Source organism: Cicer arietinum, chromosome 2 (assembly GCF_000331145.2).
Source record: "Cicer arietinum cultivar CDC Frontier isolate Library 1 chromosome 2, Cicar.CDCFrontier_v2.0, whole genome shotgun sequence".
Classification (NCBI taxonomy): domain Eukaryota; kingdom Viridiplantae; phylum Streptophyta; class Magnoliopsida; order Fabales; family Fabaceae; genus Cicer; species Cicer arietinum.
This window is the reverse complement of record NC_021161.2, coordinates 48,716,525-48,735,241: the sequence shown is the minus strand read 5'-3', so window position 1 is coordinate 48,735,241 and position 18,717 is coordinate 48,716,525. Positions and strand designations below refer to the sequence as shown.

At 27.1% G+C, this 18,717-nt stretch overlaps 2 protein-coding genes and 1 long non-coding RNA gene across 3 annotated transcripts in view; 1 reads left to right on the top strand and 2 right to left on the bottom strand.

The window, feature by feature from the left end:
- Positions 1–1,268: 1,268 nt before the first annotated feature.
- Positions 1,269–6,800, bottom strand: LOC101506583 (uncharacterized). The gene is made up of 4 exons (XR_012161875.1): positions 6,695–6,800; positions 6,412–6,544; positions 2,350–2,482; positions 1,269–1,478 (listed from the first exon to the last, which is right to left on the bottom strand). It is a non-coding gene; the product is annotated as an uncharacterized lncRNA (long non-coding RNA).
- A 3,618-nt stretch (positions 6,801–10,418) lies between these two features.
- LOC101505945 (BTB/POZ and MATH domain-containing protein 5) lies at positions 10,419–13,994 on the bottom strand. Its single transcript, XM_004491102.4, has 5 exons — positions 13,434–13,994; positions 12,300–12,645; positions 11,857–12,136; positions 10,842–10,907; positions 10,419–10,752 (listed from the first exon to the last, which is right to left on the bottom strand). The coding sequence occupies exons 1-5, from the start codon at positions 13,817–13,819 to the stop codon at positions 10,565–10,567; spliced, it is 1,266 nt and encodes a 421-aa protein (XP_004491159.1). The 5' UTR covers positions 13,820–13,994; the 3' UTR covers positions 10,419–10,564.
- A 4,457-nt stretch (positions 13,995–18,451) lies between these two features.
- The window catches only part of LOC101505399 (molybdopterin biosynthesis protein CNX1), an 8,048-nt gene continuing 7,782 nt past the window's right edge, over positions 18,452–18,717 (top strand). The window contains exon 1 of the mRNA XM_073365173.1: positions 18,452–18,717. Within this exon, the coding sequence (XP_073221274.1) occupies positions 18,650–18,717 (68 nt within the window). The 5' untranslated portion in view covers positions 18,452–18,649.

Sequence of the window (18,717 nt, the reverse complement as noted above, 5' to 3'; positions counted from 1 at the left end):
AGGAAGACTAAGTATATACTTCAATATGTATTTGACATTTAAAAAAATGCATTATAGATAGGTATTATATTTGAATATTTTAGAAAGGTACATAATATCAGCTTATAAGGTACTACATAGTAATCCATAAATCCTAATATATCCTAATATTTTAAATAATGTGTTAGATCTAGACCCTTCTGATATAAAAGGAGAAAATTTTAGAATTTTTTTTAAAAATGTGAAAAATTAGTTAATGGTTAATATCAAAGCCTTGAGAAAACAGAGAGATAGAGAATCCTTTACCCAAAAAAAGAGAACCCCCAAATTATATCCAACACAAGTTAGTAACATCCAAATTATTTGATCATGTTTAATTTATAATAAAAATAGTAGAGGCCCTAATAATAATAATAATAATAATAATAATAATAATAATAATAATAATAATAAAATAATATTGATATATAAGAATGAACAAAGCGATTAATTCATTAAACTTTCTTATAGTTTACTTACATTTTTCTTACGTTTCTGCTTTAATTCAATAATTCCATAATCGTAGCACTTATTAATAACGTTTATTTCATATTGAAATTTTATTTTTTAATTTATAAACATCTATTTATTCAATAATTTCACTATGATATCATACATGCACGTAAATCATTATAAAATTCCAAAAAAGTCTAAAGAACCCATTAAACAATAGAACCTACAAGACCACTCATTTCCATTATAAAATCTTTATATTATGAAAAATGTGTTTACTGGAGGTGTAAAATGGACCATAAATATATCTATATAGCTCTCAATAACTACAATTGTTAAATCTAAATACTACATCATGCATCCATGATAAGCTTACTTGTCAAAAGAATAAATCTAAAGACAAAATTTATGTGTATTTTTTAAGATGTTTTTTGTATTGTTCTTAATTTACACCGATCATAATTATATCAAATTCATAATTTTCTTAAATTTTGATATAACCACAAAAACAAGTATCTTATGTTAAGAATCATAAGAAAAACACTTTAGGAGATACATCTAAGTTTCTTCTAAATTTAAAGATGCATTCTTCATCCACATTCAAAAAGCAAAAAGTGTATTTTAAAATTTCCATTATGATATTTCTTCTCCATACTTAGTGTGTCTTAGTTTCGTCACTAAACTATGAGGAAGAAAAAAAAAAGTAATCTATGATTGTTCATAAAAACTGAAGACAAACTTGTATGAAACTTTGAACAAGAAAAAAAAACAAGAGTGAAACTTGAAGTCAAACTTGTATGAAAACATAAAAGAACAGTTAAGGAAATATTACACCAAACACAGTTAGAGGAACAATATATTAAAGTTAAAATGCTTATTGCAAATGATATTAGTTTTCTTAGGAACAATAACAACCACTATTATTCCAAATAATGTGATTCTCCAATAGTTATCAAAAAGTGTCTTCCGTAGTTCTTCACAACATCAACACTATTAGAAGTTATATCCTATAAAGAATATTGATAGTATACAATGTCAATTAAACTATATATATAATTGATCAAATAAAAAAGATTACTTGAATAAAGCAAAATGAAGGATTACTACTTGAGATTGAGATGAATAGAACAAAACAAACTCAAATAGGAAAGAACAAAGATATTATGTCACATATACATTCAAAAGCACAAAGAAAGTGCATAATTTCAAAGTTTTTCCATGCCTTAACATGTATTCTTTCTTTGGAAGTCATAAACTATAAATAATGATTTTTATTCGTGTGAGCAATTTTTAATATAGTTTTTAAATATATTAAAATTATAAAAATATAATAAAATATATGACTTTTGTTAGTCTATACATGTGTTTTTTTTTGTTATTCAATAAAAAAAATTTATCAACAAAATTATAAATAAGATATACACTTAATGATATTTTTGCAATTTTAATATATTTAAGAATTATAGTAACACAACTTTACATATTTAAAAGTCAAAGGAAATATATTTGGTGACCGAATTAGATGAATTAAGGACTAAAGTGATAAGGAAATAAATAGTTTGATTTATACCATCATCATAAGTTTAACAATTACTAACATAATATTTACTATTTTTTTTTTTTAATAAAAAAAACATAGTCAACATAACTATATACTCTAAATTATATGATTATAGACGAAACCCTATAAAAAAATATATTATAGACTAAACAGTGATCAAGTTTTCAATTTCCTTTGTCATTAATATTACACTCACTTTCAACATATTTTATAATCAACACTATTAGAATACAATTTCATAATCAACACCATTAGAATACAATATATTTCATAATCAACACCATTAAATAAAATTAATTGAAAGATAGAGTACTTACATATTATTATTTTGTTTCTGATTTCTTCACAAGAGTGGTCTTTATCTTCATTATTCTATCATTACTTCTATTTGTCCTCAAACTTGGAGGAGTTGTTGAGTCACTTAGAAGCTTCCCACAAGAAGTGCAACAACTATAATCAAATTAATTATTGAAAATCACTTGGATCAATAATTAATGGCACAACTCAAGAATATTATTTTTTTACCATAAAAACTAAAATCGGCCAACATCAAAATTTAATTGTTTAGTATGTTAATATTTTTAGAAGGGCAAAAAAAAAAAAAATTGAAACATAAGAGAGTATTACTTCACCTGAAATACATGCCATCATTTGTATGAATTGTGGTTTGAACAATCTTGCGACAATGGTCGCACATCTCCATATTAACCATTGTGTCAAGGTTTAAGTTTTAAAATTTGAGTAAAGAATAAACTAGGGTTTGGACAGCTTATAAAAAGGTCCTAATATTTTGGAACCAAAGCAAAGGTTTGACCAGGCATGTCCACTCTTTATTTTTTTTATTGAATATTTATAATATCTCCACATTTTTTTCTTTGACTAACTAATGACATGTCAACCTATATAGATATTCTAGCCATACAATCTTTTTTTTTATAGTTATTCTAAAACAATTATATATACATATATATTTATATTTTAATGTATAAAATTGTCTGTATAATAGGAGACAATCACTTACAAATTAGGAGAAAGTTAATTTTATTTACTAATAAAATTGAGAGCAAAAAATGAGGGAATTTGTTGCAAACTAAGATAAAGCTGTTAATTTATTTGCATTAAGTTTCAAAATAAGATAATTTTTTAATTTAGTTGCAATAGGGTACAAAATAAGAGGAAATTGTTAAAATAATATAGCATATTATTTTATTTGGCACATTTGATTTAAGTTATTTTATTTGATTTTATTAATATAATTTAATTTTTTTTATATTTTATTTATTAATTTAACATTTGTTCATTTGTTAAAAAAAAATATACAAACATATGATTGCATTCCGCAATCTAGGATCTTCTAAGTAGAGATAATTTTTTTATCTAGGTGGTCGTATCCCTCAACATTCCGTAGATAAACAAAATGACATTTTCATATATAAGTTTCAAAGTAACTTATATTAAAAAAAAAATACGACATAGTTAAAAAATATCTCTTTTCTATAGGACCTAATTAAAAAATCCATAATATCTAATATTTTAATCAATATTATTCTATTCGTTTTATGTCAGATGAGAAAATTTTAGAATTAAAAAAAGAATTGCGAAAAATTAGTTAAGGGTTAAGATTAAAAACTTGAAAAAATGAGAGAATATAGACCCGTCCCATTATATCCAACTCATGTTAGTAATTCACATCCAAATTATTTGATACAGTTTTATTTATAAAAATATATAGAAGAGGCCCTAATAATAATAATAATAATAATAATAATAATAATAATAATGATAATAATAATAACAATAATAATAACAACAACAACAAATATATTAATATATAACAATGAATAAAGCGATTAACTCATTAAAATTCCTAATAGTTTACTTACATTTTTCTTATGTTTTTATTAACTGCTTTAATTCAATAATTCCATACTCGTAGCATCTATTAGTAACATTTATTTCATATTGCGATTTTAGTTTTTAATTTGTAATCACCTATTTATTCTTGATTGACAATTGGCAATAATCCTATTGAACATTCATTCATAATTATATAAAATAATGATTGATGATACATAAAAAGTATTCTTAATTAATAATTGCTAGCATTTAATGAGGGTATCAATGATAATAGTTTTCATATATGTGATCTCCACTTAAAGGAAACCCTTCACGCTTTAAGAGATATATCTCTTGTTTGTGAAATTTTGATAATATTTTTTATGCTTAATTGCAGTTTTGGTCCCCCTATTTTAACTAAATCACGAAAGTAGTCCCTCCATTTTGTTTCTCTCCAGTTTTGGTCCCCCAAACAGAATTTTAGTTCAAAATTTGATGAAACAAATTTCATTTTTTAAAGTCGTACTACACCATTTATGATCATATATTTCATGTACAATTGTTGCAAATGAGATCTTGAGGCATTGTGTGACTTAAATAAATGCAAAAAAAAAAATGAAATTTCATGAAGTTTTGGACCAAAATTCTGCTTATGGGACCAAAACTGGAGAGAAACACAATGGATGAACTACTTTTGCGATTCAATTAAAATAGGGGGACCAAAACTGTAATTAAGCCTATTTTTTATTGATCAACGGTTTTATTATGTGTAACAAATTGATAAAAGTTCGTGAAATTGATTGGGATAAGTATAATATGGATGGTAGTATTCATAATAGTATTGATTTCGTTAAATGTGATTATAGAATTATTGTGTAATTGGTTATTCATAAGTCCTTCTTTGACTTGGACTCTTTGAAAGAGTTGTTTCATTTTTGTCTTTGGGCCTAGCCCCAATATGGGTATTTGTCACTCAAAGGTGAACTTAGAACAAAAGTTACAATGTTTGGAAATTGTATTATGGATTATTCACTTAGAATCAATTTGTTTTTTTTTTTTTTTTAATTATAAATCATCAAAGGTGTCTCAAACTTAAAATTACTATTTATACTTCAAAGTAACAACGGTAAAAAGTGATTGGGATGCAAGAGAAATGTTGCAGTTGTATTTGAAAGTGATAAAATAAATCATTTATGTATTTCCAAAAAGAGCACACATAGTAGCCTCATTTGTTCAAGAAATTGTAGTGTACATTTGATTTAATGACAATATTGTCAAATTTAAAGGTAGCACAATAATTTTACCAATCTCACCACGACATCAAATTTGTATATAAATCATGATAAAATTCATGAGATCTAAAGAGTCCATTAAACAATAGAGTCCACGAGATCACTCATTTCCATTATAAAATATTATAATATGAAAAATGTGATTATTGAAGGAATTTTTTTTGTCAAGTTTCAAAGATAAAGCTCCCAATTAACTACACTTGTTAAATTTATATACTACATAATGCATCAATGATAAGCATACTTGTGAACATAATAAGACAAATTTTAGGTGTACATTTTTAGATACTTTTCTTATGGTTAACTTAAACCAATCATAATTTTGTCAAATTTATAATTTTCTTAAAGTATGTTATAATCACAAAAGATGTGTTTTATGTTAAGATGCAACTAATTATTTTCCTAATTCTAAAGACAAATTTTTCATCTACATTCCTTATAATAAAAAAGCAAGAGCGTATCTTGAAAGTACAACTTTGATATATCTTCTCCATATTTATTGTGTCTTAGTTTCGTCATTAAATTATTAGGAAAAAAAAATGAAATATCATTGTTTATAAAAAATGAAGACAAACTTGTGTGACAACATAGAAAATACTTAATGAAATATTATACCTAACAAGGTTAGAGGAACAATATTTTAAGGTTAAACTATTTATTGCAAATATTATTAATTTTCTTAGAAACAATAACAATCTCCATTTCAAATAAAGTCAAACAAATCTAAATCATACTAAAATCATAAAAATTGTGTTTCTCCTATAATTATCAAGAAGTGTATCTTAACGAATACTCCATGACATCAGCACTCTTAGAAGTTATATTCTACAAAGAGTATTGACAAAACACAATGTCAATTAAACTATATAATTGATCAATTGAAAAAGATTGGTTGAATAAAACAAAATGAAGGATTAAAACATGATTAATGAGTATTTTTTTATGATGGCTAAGTTGGATTAGATAAAGACTAGAGTAATAACAAGATCATAATTCGATTTAGAACCTAACTCTAACAATTTATGACAATATATACTACAATATATGCTAACATAACACTTACTATTTAAATAAGAAAAACATATTTAGAAGTAAAAACACTAAAAAAAATTATAGACTCAACATTGATCAAGCCTTCAATTTCCTTTTTCATCAATATATTATAGACATTTTCAACTAATTGCAATATAATACAATATATTTCATAATAAACACCATTAGATAAAATAAGTTGAAAGGTAGGATACTTACATATTATTGTTTTATTTTTTATTTTTTCACAAGAGTGGTCTTTATCTTCTTTATTCTATTATCACTTCTATTTGTCCTTAAATTTGGAGGAGTTGTTGAGTCACTTAGAAGCTTCCCACAAGAGGTGCAACAACTATAATCAAATTATTGAAAATCACTTGAATCAATACTTAACGGCACATTTCAAGAATATTGTTTTTTATCATAAAAAAATCGGCCAACATAAAATTTTGATATTTTAATATATTAATATTTCTACAAGACAAAAAAAAAATTACTTCACCTAAAATACATGCCATCGTTTGTATGAATTGTGGTTGGAACAAGCTTGCAACAATGGTTGCACATCTCCATGTTAACCATAGTGACGTTGGTTTTTAGGTTTAAACATTTGTGTAAGGAATAAACTTGGATTCAAATGGCTTATAAAAAGGTCCAAATTTCTTGGAACCAAAGCAAGAGTTTGACCAGACATGTCCACTCTTATTTTATATATATAAATATATAATATCGCCACAAATTTTTTTTTTTTTTTGAGGTCAACTTCTCTCCACGTTTTTCCCTTTTACTATCTAATGGCATGTCTACCTACATAGATATTCTAGCCATGGAATCCTTTTTCTTGACCGATATCAAAACAACAACAAAACTTTTAATATATTTTGTTTAAACATATTTATATATATATTGTACAAAGTGGTTATCAAATTTGTGAATATTGTTATTTATTATTTGTAGTATAAATGGTTATTGAATTTGTGATGCCTTTTTTGTTAATGATAAATTGATAATCAATGATTATTTGAAATAATTGAAAATGATTGGAGAAATATGATACGTTTTTAATTCGATCAAAAATGAAGTTAATGATAATTGGGAGATTGTATTCAGGAGTTTTTTAAATCTTGATTCTTTTTTAAGGAAACATGGAAATAGAATCACAAATTCAAATATAAATTTCATTTACTTTTTTTTAATAGGTCAATTTCACGTTATTTAAGAAATCAATGTGTATGAAAATATTTTTTTATTTATAATCTAATAAATTGGGAATAAGGCATATTTATATATCTATATTAACAAGGTTGATATTTTTAATATTTATATGTTTGTAGATTATGTCAAGTGAACCAGCAAATGCGACAATCAATGAAATGTCACAAATTTGAAGAAATACACAATTGGTCACAAAATTGAATTAGTATAAATATCTATATTTTTTTGTTTATTGAAATCGAAATACATTGTGTGAAAATTTAAATGAAGAAACACATTCCTTCGGTGTTTCTTTTAGGTTGTGACCTTTTTTTTTGTGTTTTTAAGATCAACAATATATATATATATATTTTTTGACAATAAGATCATCTATATTAATATGTGAAACTTTGAGATATTTGGATCACCATCTTTAAAATTCAAAATAATTTGTGAGCAATGTTTTCAAAGTTTTTTTTTTATTCTACTATTTCTTGTTTTCTTGACATTTAGTTTTGCCTTCCTTTTGCCACTTCAACTCATCCTTTGTTTGACAACCTTTAAAAAAGAGAGCTCCGGTCCCATTATATCCACCCATGTTAGTAACATCCAAATTATTTTATCAATTTTTTTTTAATAATAACAACAAGTAATATTAATATATAACGATGATTAATTTCATAAAACTCCTAAAAATATTTACTTACATTTTTTTCTTAAACTTTTATTAACTGTTTCAATTCAATAATTAGAGTACATAAAAATAACTCTAATAGTAAATTCAATATGAATTCGTTAAATAAGATTCACTATCACATCATCGCAACTCATTTATTCTTTGAATTCAATGGTTTAACTATTAAAAGAACTATATTAAGTTTTACAATTTTAATTTATATTAAAATATTTTATTTATATTTAATTTTATTATAATTTAAAATATTAATTTAAAATAAAATTAATCTTAAATTTTTATAACAATAATAAAAATTAAATGTTAAATATAAGTCATAAATAATGTGTAACTAAATAATGTGTAATTGAGAATTTTGAATATTTGGATCTTCAAATATAAAATTTGGCCAACAAAATTTAACCATTATATAAAAGAATCACAAAGAGAATAAAAAACGTCTAATATTATATAATAAAAAAATAAAAAAAATGATAATTATTTTACTATTATAGAATAAAAATACAAAAAAAAAAATTAAAAATATTTAATTACGATAAGATATTAAGATATTAGCATATAGAGAATAAAAAAAATCTAATCACCATATATTAGAAACAAATAAGAAAACCAATAGTGACCAAAGAATTAAAAAATCAGAGAAAATATATTACCGCAAAGTTTTTTGACTGCATGAGAAACTAAAAGAAACACATGACTGTTTAAAAAGTAATGAATGGTGAAAGCATGAGTGAATGGAATGAAGAACAAGGCACTTGAACACGTGAGGATCAAGACAATCCATTCACCAATAATTGCAAAGAAAGTTGTTGTAGAAGGGTAGGCTTGGTTGAAAGTTGAACTATCAAGATCGATGAGATATGTATATAGAGAGATGTGTTTTTGTTCTTGTTCATGATGGAAGATATATTTGGTGAGAATGTGATAAGTAAAGATAACAAAATTGCAAGAAAGTATTTCATGATTAAATTAATGTATTATGTTAAAAGATAAACAAATTAAATGAAAATAACAAATTTGAATTCAAAATTAAAAAGGAAATTTTAAAAAAGAATGTAGAGAAATAATTATTATTACTCTCGTTGAAAATAAAAATTAAACTGAAGAAAGAAATAAATAACTAAAAAAAAATATAAAATTTAAAATAATATTATGAATAATTATTATACAACTAGAGTATGATAAACTTTTATATAGCACTATTAATGTAACTAATATAACAAAACTTCATCTAACTATAACTAAATTATAACTACTTTAAACTATATTTAACTAAATTTAATAATATTTAACAACTTCATATTATTTTCACGTTGTTATAATGCTTTATAAATTAAAAATATATTAATCATAAATATTTTCTACAAAATTATTCTCTTAAAAAATAAAAATTTCTCTCTTTATTCTATTTTATTTTCTTCTACTTCTGAAACTTTCTCTTCCCCTCTATTTCAAACTCTAAAACAAAGCATAAATTAAAACCTTACTAATGTTTTTTATTTAATTGATTGAAAATTCGGAGATTGGAAAAAATAAAAGCTGGGAGAAAGTATATTAAAATATAAGGCAGTGGCGTAGAGCATTATTTTTAATGCTTCAACGTCTAATTGCTTTTGGTTTAAGCAAAAGTTTCACTAATTACAACCAAAGAGGAAAATTTTAATTTCAATATCAATCATAGATTTAATTATAATTTTAAGTTTTTTATTTTCACTAATTTACAAAATTAATTTATTTATTTTAAAATCCGACAGTTTTAATCTTTATTTTATTTTTTGATTAAAAATTAATATAATATATTTTAAATGATTAATAACTGATATGATGATATAAAATTATTACCACTCATAACATAAAATTGTAATTAAACTCTCCAAAAATATCAGTATCTAACATTTGAATATATCGTTAGTGAAGTAGTGATCCTAGACATTGAACTCATGCTAGATATAGCCGTAAATTGGTCATTAGTGAAGTAGCGATGCTATCTATTGCCATCCAGAAACGTTGAATATATCGACTCAAGACAGACCATCTAAGATTACAACTTTTAAGGATGATGGAAAAAACCAATGTTACAAAATGAATATTTTTTACAAGGTATAAAAAACCATTCTATTGAAACTAGATCTACAAACATTAAGGCTTGAACTAAGGACAAAAAAGGGACGGGGACACAAAGTCCAGCAAGGATAACATCAAGTTCCAAAGTATGGACTTGGATCCTCTTCAAAAGTATACTGCAGATGAGCTCATTTTCAATAACTACTCTGCACTACACAACATACACACCACCGGAGACATTTACACAAACATGCACAAGATCTAGTCTACCTGCTTTTTGTAAAGAACTTTCCATTGAGAGATGGAGAAAATGACCAGAAGAGGATTTTCCCTGTCTTTTGCTTTTTTCTATCCCCCATTTTATCGACATTATCACCATCATTTACAAAAGAATTAGAGATACCAATGTGACAACAGATATCAAAGTCTCTGTCTGACTCTCCTACCATTAGTGTCGCCACCATCTGAAAGTTGGGCCCACACACTCTGAGATTTTTCCCCTGGACTGCAACTATCACCCTCACAGCCAGCTATTGTCTTCAAGATCTCTGACTGTAGCCATGGGCATTTTTCTTTCATATACTCAAATCCATCTGACCTCATGACAGCTGCAACGAGTCCAAACCAAAAAGAACCATCATATCAAGCATATGGAAAATAGAAAGTAAACTAAAATAAAAGACATAAGAAATGGCACCTTGATCACTTAAACTCGGCAGCAACCAGTGACAGATGTAAATAACATGGATAAATGCTTTTCGGGCTTCATAAGAAATATACAAGCACAAAAAAGTCCAAATAATTGAGAAGGGAAAAGCAAGTAAAAAGAAAGTGGTGCAAAGAAAATAACAAGAGGAGGGTTGAGGGAGGAGATTTCAATGGTCTAATAAAAAATCATGTAGCAGGTTCAAAAAGTAAAATATTGAAAGAATAGAGACAACAAAACCATCCAACAGGATTCACATGATTAGAGTGGAAGAGAACAAAATCCAACAGAGAGCAAAACAAACACATTTGAAATACATGAATGAACGTTCAGTAACACTATTTCATCAGCTGCCAATGTAAAACTTTTTCCATCATCGGTAGATAAGAAAACAAGTAAGTAATGGCATTCTAGTAATTAGTAACTAAGGTCTTTCACTTCCAGTAAAAGCTTTGAAGATTGAACTTCCATTTGAACAGAGGTCATCATATGTTCACTCATAATAATGCAAGATTTTTACATATAAATTATTTAATCCTAAACAAATATTGGCAATTCAGTTTTTATCTAAAAAATATATAATATTTCGGGCATTTGTTGGAATTGTCAAAGCATTATCTCTACTATCATTATTCATACTAGCTTGCATTTGACGTATATGAAACAGTAACCCACAGTGGACTTCGATTTAACCCTCCATGGAATTAGCTATGTTGTGAATTCCTTAACAGGTTAGATGGGCAAGTTGAGAGCAGAGATGCCCAACATGTAAAACCATACTGAATTTTCTTTATGTTTTAGGATTGTAAGTTTCTGCTCGGTACCTAGTCATGTGTGTCAGACAACTGTGTTTAACTGGCAGAGGATGCTTGTATCCGAAAGTCTTTTTCTTGTCTATTTTTTAGTTGCTCGTCAGCAACAAGAGTTATACGGAAACATCAGTTTTTATGTTAGCATGGTTGCTCATGCTAACCAAGAAAAAGCAAGTGATTCTAAGTAGGTATACCTGCTAGATTTTGAGCAGCGAACTTCAGGCAAACGGCCTTTAACTCTGTGGCATGGCAATGGTCAGCCAAGGTTAAAATGTTGGCTACAGAACTCACACAAATGTACTTGCAAAGACGAGACTCACACATCAGTCTAAGCCTCGCCAAGCCATACTTGTCTGCGGCAGCTAACAATTTCGCTATCAATGTCTCAGAAACTAGGAAATCACTAGCTGTGATGGATGAGACCATGTCCGCATCTTCTGTGAGGGTATCCGTGTAGATAAAATGCAGCATGGCCTGTAAAAGTAAGAGGAAAAACATGAGACTTATGGAATCTTTTTTTATCAAGAAAAGAAAAATCTGATCAGAAAAAGCACATAATACAAGCGAGTATATCCTAACCTACCGAAAGAAAATAGTAAAAGGGAAGCAAAAATAATAAGACACAAATAGTTTTTACCTTAAAAACCTTTGGTTCTAAATCTGTTATAACGATCTCCTGTTTGTCTATGTCCATACTGTTAAAAAATGTAGATCGAAATTCTGGGGATCTAGTGGCCAAAACCAACTTGTGAGCAGGACACTTCTCCCCGGCCACATCAAAAGTAACATCGGAACCTTCCATATTATCCAATAGCGTGCCAAAGTGTGATCCAATGTCAGATTCTGGGACATGAATAGATTGAAGTTGTGGGCAATCAATAGCAGACACCACGACTCCAACTGTACAGTTAATTTTCAAGCAGTCATCTTTGAGAAAATCAGAGCTTTCAAGCAAAGTCCGTCTGAAAAACCGCTTGTACCCCCTATAAAAACACACGCACAAGATCAACATCACACATTTCTCAACACAACAGTGTACGTTCATACTGATTTTAACATGCATTGCCCACAATCCACAGAATGATAGATAGAGAACAGCCGAAAACAAAGATTGCAGCACACCAAAACTTAACTACCCTTGAATTTAAAAAAAAATGATATAATGGTAAACTAAGATATCCTCACCCGCAAATGCATATAAACTAATCCGGTAACTAAAATTCCTTGAATCAGGTAACTGAGATGGATGCTTTTTGCCAATGAAGCTTTCATGTATCATAATATAGTAATATAATTATATTTTATATGCACCATACCATAAATATAACTAAGAACAAGTTTTTTTTTCCCATAGGTTCCCCACACCAGAGGTAATACTATTTGAGGCGTGTCAGATACTAAACATGGATATCTCTCCCAAGTATTTGAACCAGTATCACGACGTTGGTTAAGAACAAGCTTTCTAATTCACCTATATAATGTTTTTGGTGAGTTAATTACAACATGATTTAACAAAAAATAAAGGCATAAACCACAATGTCTTAAAGGGGTAATAACATTGATATAGTGAATTACTTTAAATAATAATAACAACTACACCCTTCTATTCATAACTTCATCATACGCATTAAAAATACAAATCACATAAAATTCAAACTACAAAAATTCCCAAATTATCTTCACATTAATTAAACCACAATTAATTAAGAGATAAACATAAACCACAAACATTCAAGATTTCAAATCAAATTAAAAATAAACAAAACCCTACCACATACTACCCTTATATTTAAGTGTATAAGGACCACTCTCAAGCGATCGATCAAAATGACTATGAACCTTATGTTTACCCTGTCCACTCTGATCAACAAGCGTGAGTTCAAAAAGCGCTCTAACATCGGTTCCTTCACTCGCCAAAGCGATGAAAACGGAAACATAAGCGGAATTATCTTCAGGATTCTTTCCGTCGGGATAGAAGTAGATCGCCCATTGATACCCTCCGACGGTGAAAACCTCGCTCGCAATGTGTTTTCCCACTCCCATCCCCTTCGCAAGGGAATACCCTTGGATCACGAATTTGTGAGAGCCGTTAACCGTTTGTGTTATCGACCTTGAGATCGTCGGCGATGGTTTTTCCGATGATACGGTTCCGGTCATGGCGGTTATTGAAATATAAAGTTCGTATAAAACGACGACGTATAGGGAATTTGATAAACGAAAGATTTAGAATTGTTTTTTTTTATTTTGAATTAAATTTTTTGGGGGTTTTGGAGAAGAAGTGTGTATTTTTTTTTTTTTGGGTTGACGGAAAATGACGAGGTGTTGGGTACGTCATGATTTTGGGGTTTTTTATCGTGAGGAGTATGAAATAACGTATTTGCCCTTGATTTCCTGGAAAGTAGAATTCTGTGTGCGGTATTTTGACGTGGCAGTTTAGTTCTAGTTACGGAAATTCTACTAGTTCTATGTTTTGCTGTAGCTGAATCTATTGATATATTATATACCACGTGTTACGTGTCTCAATCGACTAAAGAGGAAATGTTTATACTTTATGGCTTATGCAATGTACTTGGTGTTTGGAATAACAAAATCTTCAATGCTACAACCACTTGAGTTGTTTAGGTGTGGACTCTAATGCATTTTATCTGTTTCAACTAGTGTATTTTTAGTAAAAAATAATTATCTTAAAATAATAGTATTTACTATTTTTTATGAAGGTTTAAATTTTTTTATATTATCTTTTAATAATTATTTTATATATATTATTTTAAAAATATTATTATATTTTATATTGATATATAATAATGAAAAATTCAATAATAATTAAAATAAATAGTTTCATAAAATAATTTTATTATTATTATTATTATAATTTATGCTGGAAACTTTAAATTTGCTAAAAGCTTTATGATATTGAACTATTCATATTTAATTTTTTCCTAATACATGCAATATTTTTTGTGGCATAATATTAATTATACATATTATTGTTGTGGATATGAATTTTTCTAAATTGAAATTATGATTGAATGATCAAAGTAGTTTTTTTTTAATTATGATTGAATTATATGTTTATAATTTTAAAGCAAAAAATCATATTTAGAAAATTATAATTACACTATTTTCTTTAATTTGCCCAAACTCCAAAATACTAAGAACCCGTCCTAATGAGAAGTCTCTACAATTTATTATTGGAGTCGCTTTAAGTGAGAATGTTATATTATTTTTCTTCCACACAATTTAAATTTGATTTGTGAGAAATTTTGTTATTTATATTTTTGGTTATTAAGCAACAAAAATGGTATGAACCTAATTAAGCTTTACTATAAATAAACGAATTTATAACTTGAAAAATAAATTAAATAAGAAAAAATTATATCATATAGCGGTAGTGTTTGTGACCAAATTATATAGTAGTGTTTAAAAAATTTAAATCATGCAATTAATTTATCTCTACAAATATCTCATTTTTTTAGTCCCACAACAAGTACCCCACAGCTCCCTTGAGGTTTAACAATGGAATCATTCTTGTTATTTTTTGTTTTAAAATTTTCGTCGATGAGATCATTGGTGTTTTGTTTTAATTATTAAGTAGTATAATGTCAAAATTCACACACACAAATTGTAAAGAAAAAAAAAAGGATTTTAGGACTAAATATGTGTCATAATGTATCAACTGTCCACGTAATTAATGATATTTGTCAAAATCATAATACTACAATCCAAACCCAACAAGGAAATAAGACCCAATTCTGATCAAATTGATTCGATACACAATGACATAATAGTTTTTCCAAACTAGGGCGTATTAGAGAAATATATGAAGTTAGTGACTATAAAAATTCACCTAGACCTTCAATCCTAGCAACTGGATGGTCGAAAAGAAGATCTGATGAAGAAGGATTGTGGTAATTCACTTATGTTCGCATCTTATGCCACTTAACAACAATCCAACTATTATTATAGCCATCAGGTAGCAATTACCCATTTCATAGTTAGAAACACATCTGATGATGATCCAAGAGTGATGGGGGAATCTGACGATCATAAAGAAAACCTTCTAAAAATTCTATAAGAATTCAATGTATAATAGAGACACTTAGGTCAAAAAAACAGTAAACTAAAATTCTAACGTTAAAATCTCTCGTTCTTTCATAAGTATTTATTTGCGCGTTAGAGTGTACAAATATATCACCCTTGAAGAGAAACAAAGGCCGTCGTCATTCTCCAACCAACGCATCACTTTCTATTTCGAAGCCAAAAATTTGTGTTTAGTATAGAATAGTTACTCTATGAGTTGAATGTATGAATTGAATATTGACTCTCTCACCCACAAACTTATCACGGAAATCTCATTTGTTATATTCTTTTTCTGAACTTTATAAAATAACAAACTACCTCATAACAATATTATATTACATTAAATATTTTTATTAAGTTAAAATAATTTTATATTTTACAATTTATAAACACTAATTTCATTTTAATTTTTGGAAAGAAAATAAATTTTTACCATCGTCTCTTATAAATGTTAATATATTAATGTAAATAGAAACACATGACATGAGATGAATCAATTAACCTATTCTAATAATAGATTATCAAATAAGTTATATCTTATTGTATTTCTTTGTAGACTATCAAACAAAATCGCAACGTCAATAAAATAAAATAACAATCTTATCGTTTTTATTTTGTTGTTAGGGTCCTCTCTTTAAATAAACACTTGATGTGAACTCAATTTTCTTATGTAGCTTTTCAACCAAAAAAAAAAACTTCTTAAGTAACTAGAGCTACTAGCCTACTACTAAGTATTAATAGTATATAAAAATATAGGATATCACTTTGTTTTCCCTTTATTCTCTAAATTATGATTTTATTCTAATTTTCATCTTAGTCTTCACTTTAATCTTCATATATTGTGTTCTATTAATACTTAGTAGTCTTCACCTTATCAAACTACAAGACAACGTAAATCTCTTTTGTGTTTTCACTTTTTTTTGTTGAGTATAGTTTTTAGAATATTGTGTTCTTAACCATAGACAACTGGTTCACAATTCTCATTGGTACATGGTACTATTCAAAGTATTTGGTACGTGAGGGCATGCATAATTGATACGCTGTTTCGGTTCGTGGTACGTTTTAATATACAAATTGGTATATTAAAATAAAATAAAAAAATTATTGGTCTTAACACAAGAGTGCGAGTACTAGTTTACGTAAAAAAAAGAAATAGTTGACGGTATTAGTTTCTATATAGCCGTCTTTAATAATGACAAAAAACACAAATTTCTCTAAAAATAAAAATAAATACAAATCTTCTAAAAAAATGGAAGAGTTCTTAATATTAGTCCCACGTGGTTGTTTCTAAGTTTTCTATATAAGTACAACATTTCTAGGTACAAGAATAATTGTGTTTGTGGTTATACTACATTGCTACATGATTATGTGGCAATATATTAATGCAGTTAAAAAAATTTATGTAAAGTAAATTAAAGGTTGTATTATATTGTTGGTTTGCCAAAAGCAGCAAATTATTTGCAAATTTTGATAAATCTGTTCGCAAAAGTACTGCGAACCAAACCAATTCACAATTCGCAGGGTATACCAACAAATTATGTAACTCTATTCTAAACCAGTGGGTGAACACAAAAACTTGAATGTATGACTATAGACAAAAATGAAACAAAAAAGAAGACGAACAATTAAAAGGAATAAGAAGAAGATGACCATATGAGTTGAACGATAATTTGGAGAAGATGTAAACTATGATTTGCATAAATCATAATCATCCACATAGAAGTTTTGAATGAACATAATCACAGAGTTTATATGTCATTTTCTCATATCTGTCTGCAATATTATCAAGTGGTTTCCCCCCACATTTGTTGGACATATCACTTTGTTTCTTGATTCTTTAACAAACAATAGTCCATAATTTTTTGTTTTGCTATTTTTTATGTTAACATTTATATGTTATAGAGAGAAATGAAAATGTTGCAAGCAAAAGAAAGTTGCAAGGAAAGTGTGAATGAAATGAAAAGCGATGCGTTCTCACCCATAATCAATGACACTAGAAGTAGTTAGACGATCAAAATAACTAATTTACTGAAAATAACTAATTTGACCGGTAGAAGTAGTTAGACGATCAAAATAAAAAAACATTAATAGAATCAAACAAATATGTAAATAAAAAAAGTAAAATTATAAGATAGTGTTTGAAATGGCAAAATCATATCAACTTAGTAAATTTCATTAAATATACTTTGATATTATCCACATTATCAACGTTAGATGTTATCAATTTAATTTAATGTGATTATAGTAATTGCAAATCAAATAGTATTAGTTTAAAAGTATTAATAATGATAAAAGTTTAGTAAAAAAAAAAGAGAAAAAGACAATATATAATATAAGTTAATTTTAAAATAACAATAAATAACAACTCTTTATTTTATTATATCACTAAATAATTATAATTGTTATCATTAAAAAAACTATTAACTCAACGGTTTAAAATATTTTACACCACTAATATATAATTATTAAACACAAAAAGATAAAATTTGTTTTCTTTGGAACAATTCGTCCGAGTGAAACTTAGTTTCGTATCAATTAAATTTTAGTACATGGATAGAATTTCAACTAAGTTGGAAGTTTTCAAAAAAATAAATAAAAAAATCCCAATGTCATAACTCAAACAATAAGGAAAACCGGAAGAGAATAGGAGGAAAGCGAGCAGCATACACTACAATTACAAATATCCTGAAAATGAAAAAGAATTGTTATCCCTAAAATCTCCCAACCCCTGCCACCTTCAAGAGACAAAGGTCACCTTCTTTTCCTCCAAATACTTTTCTTCATACATATATAAAAATAATAATAATTTAATAAATCATAAGTGTCACACTATCTGTCACATTAGACACGATTCTCTACCACTATAGTACATTCAATACTCAACTGACCCCATCATCATATCAAACAATGATCTCCGTCACTGACGCTCTCCAAACGGTCCTTAACGCCTCTAAACGTCTTCCCCCTATTTCCGT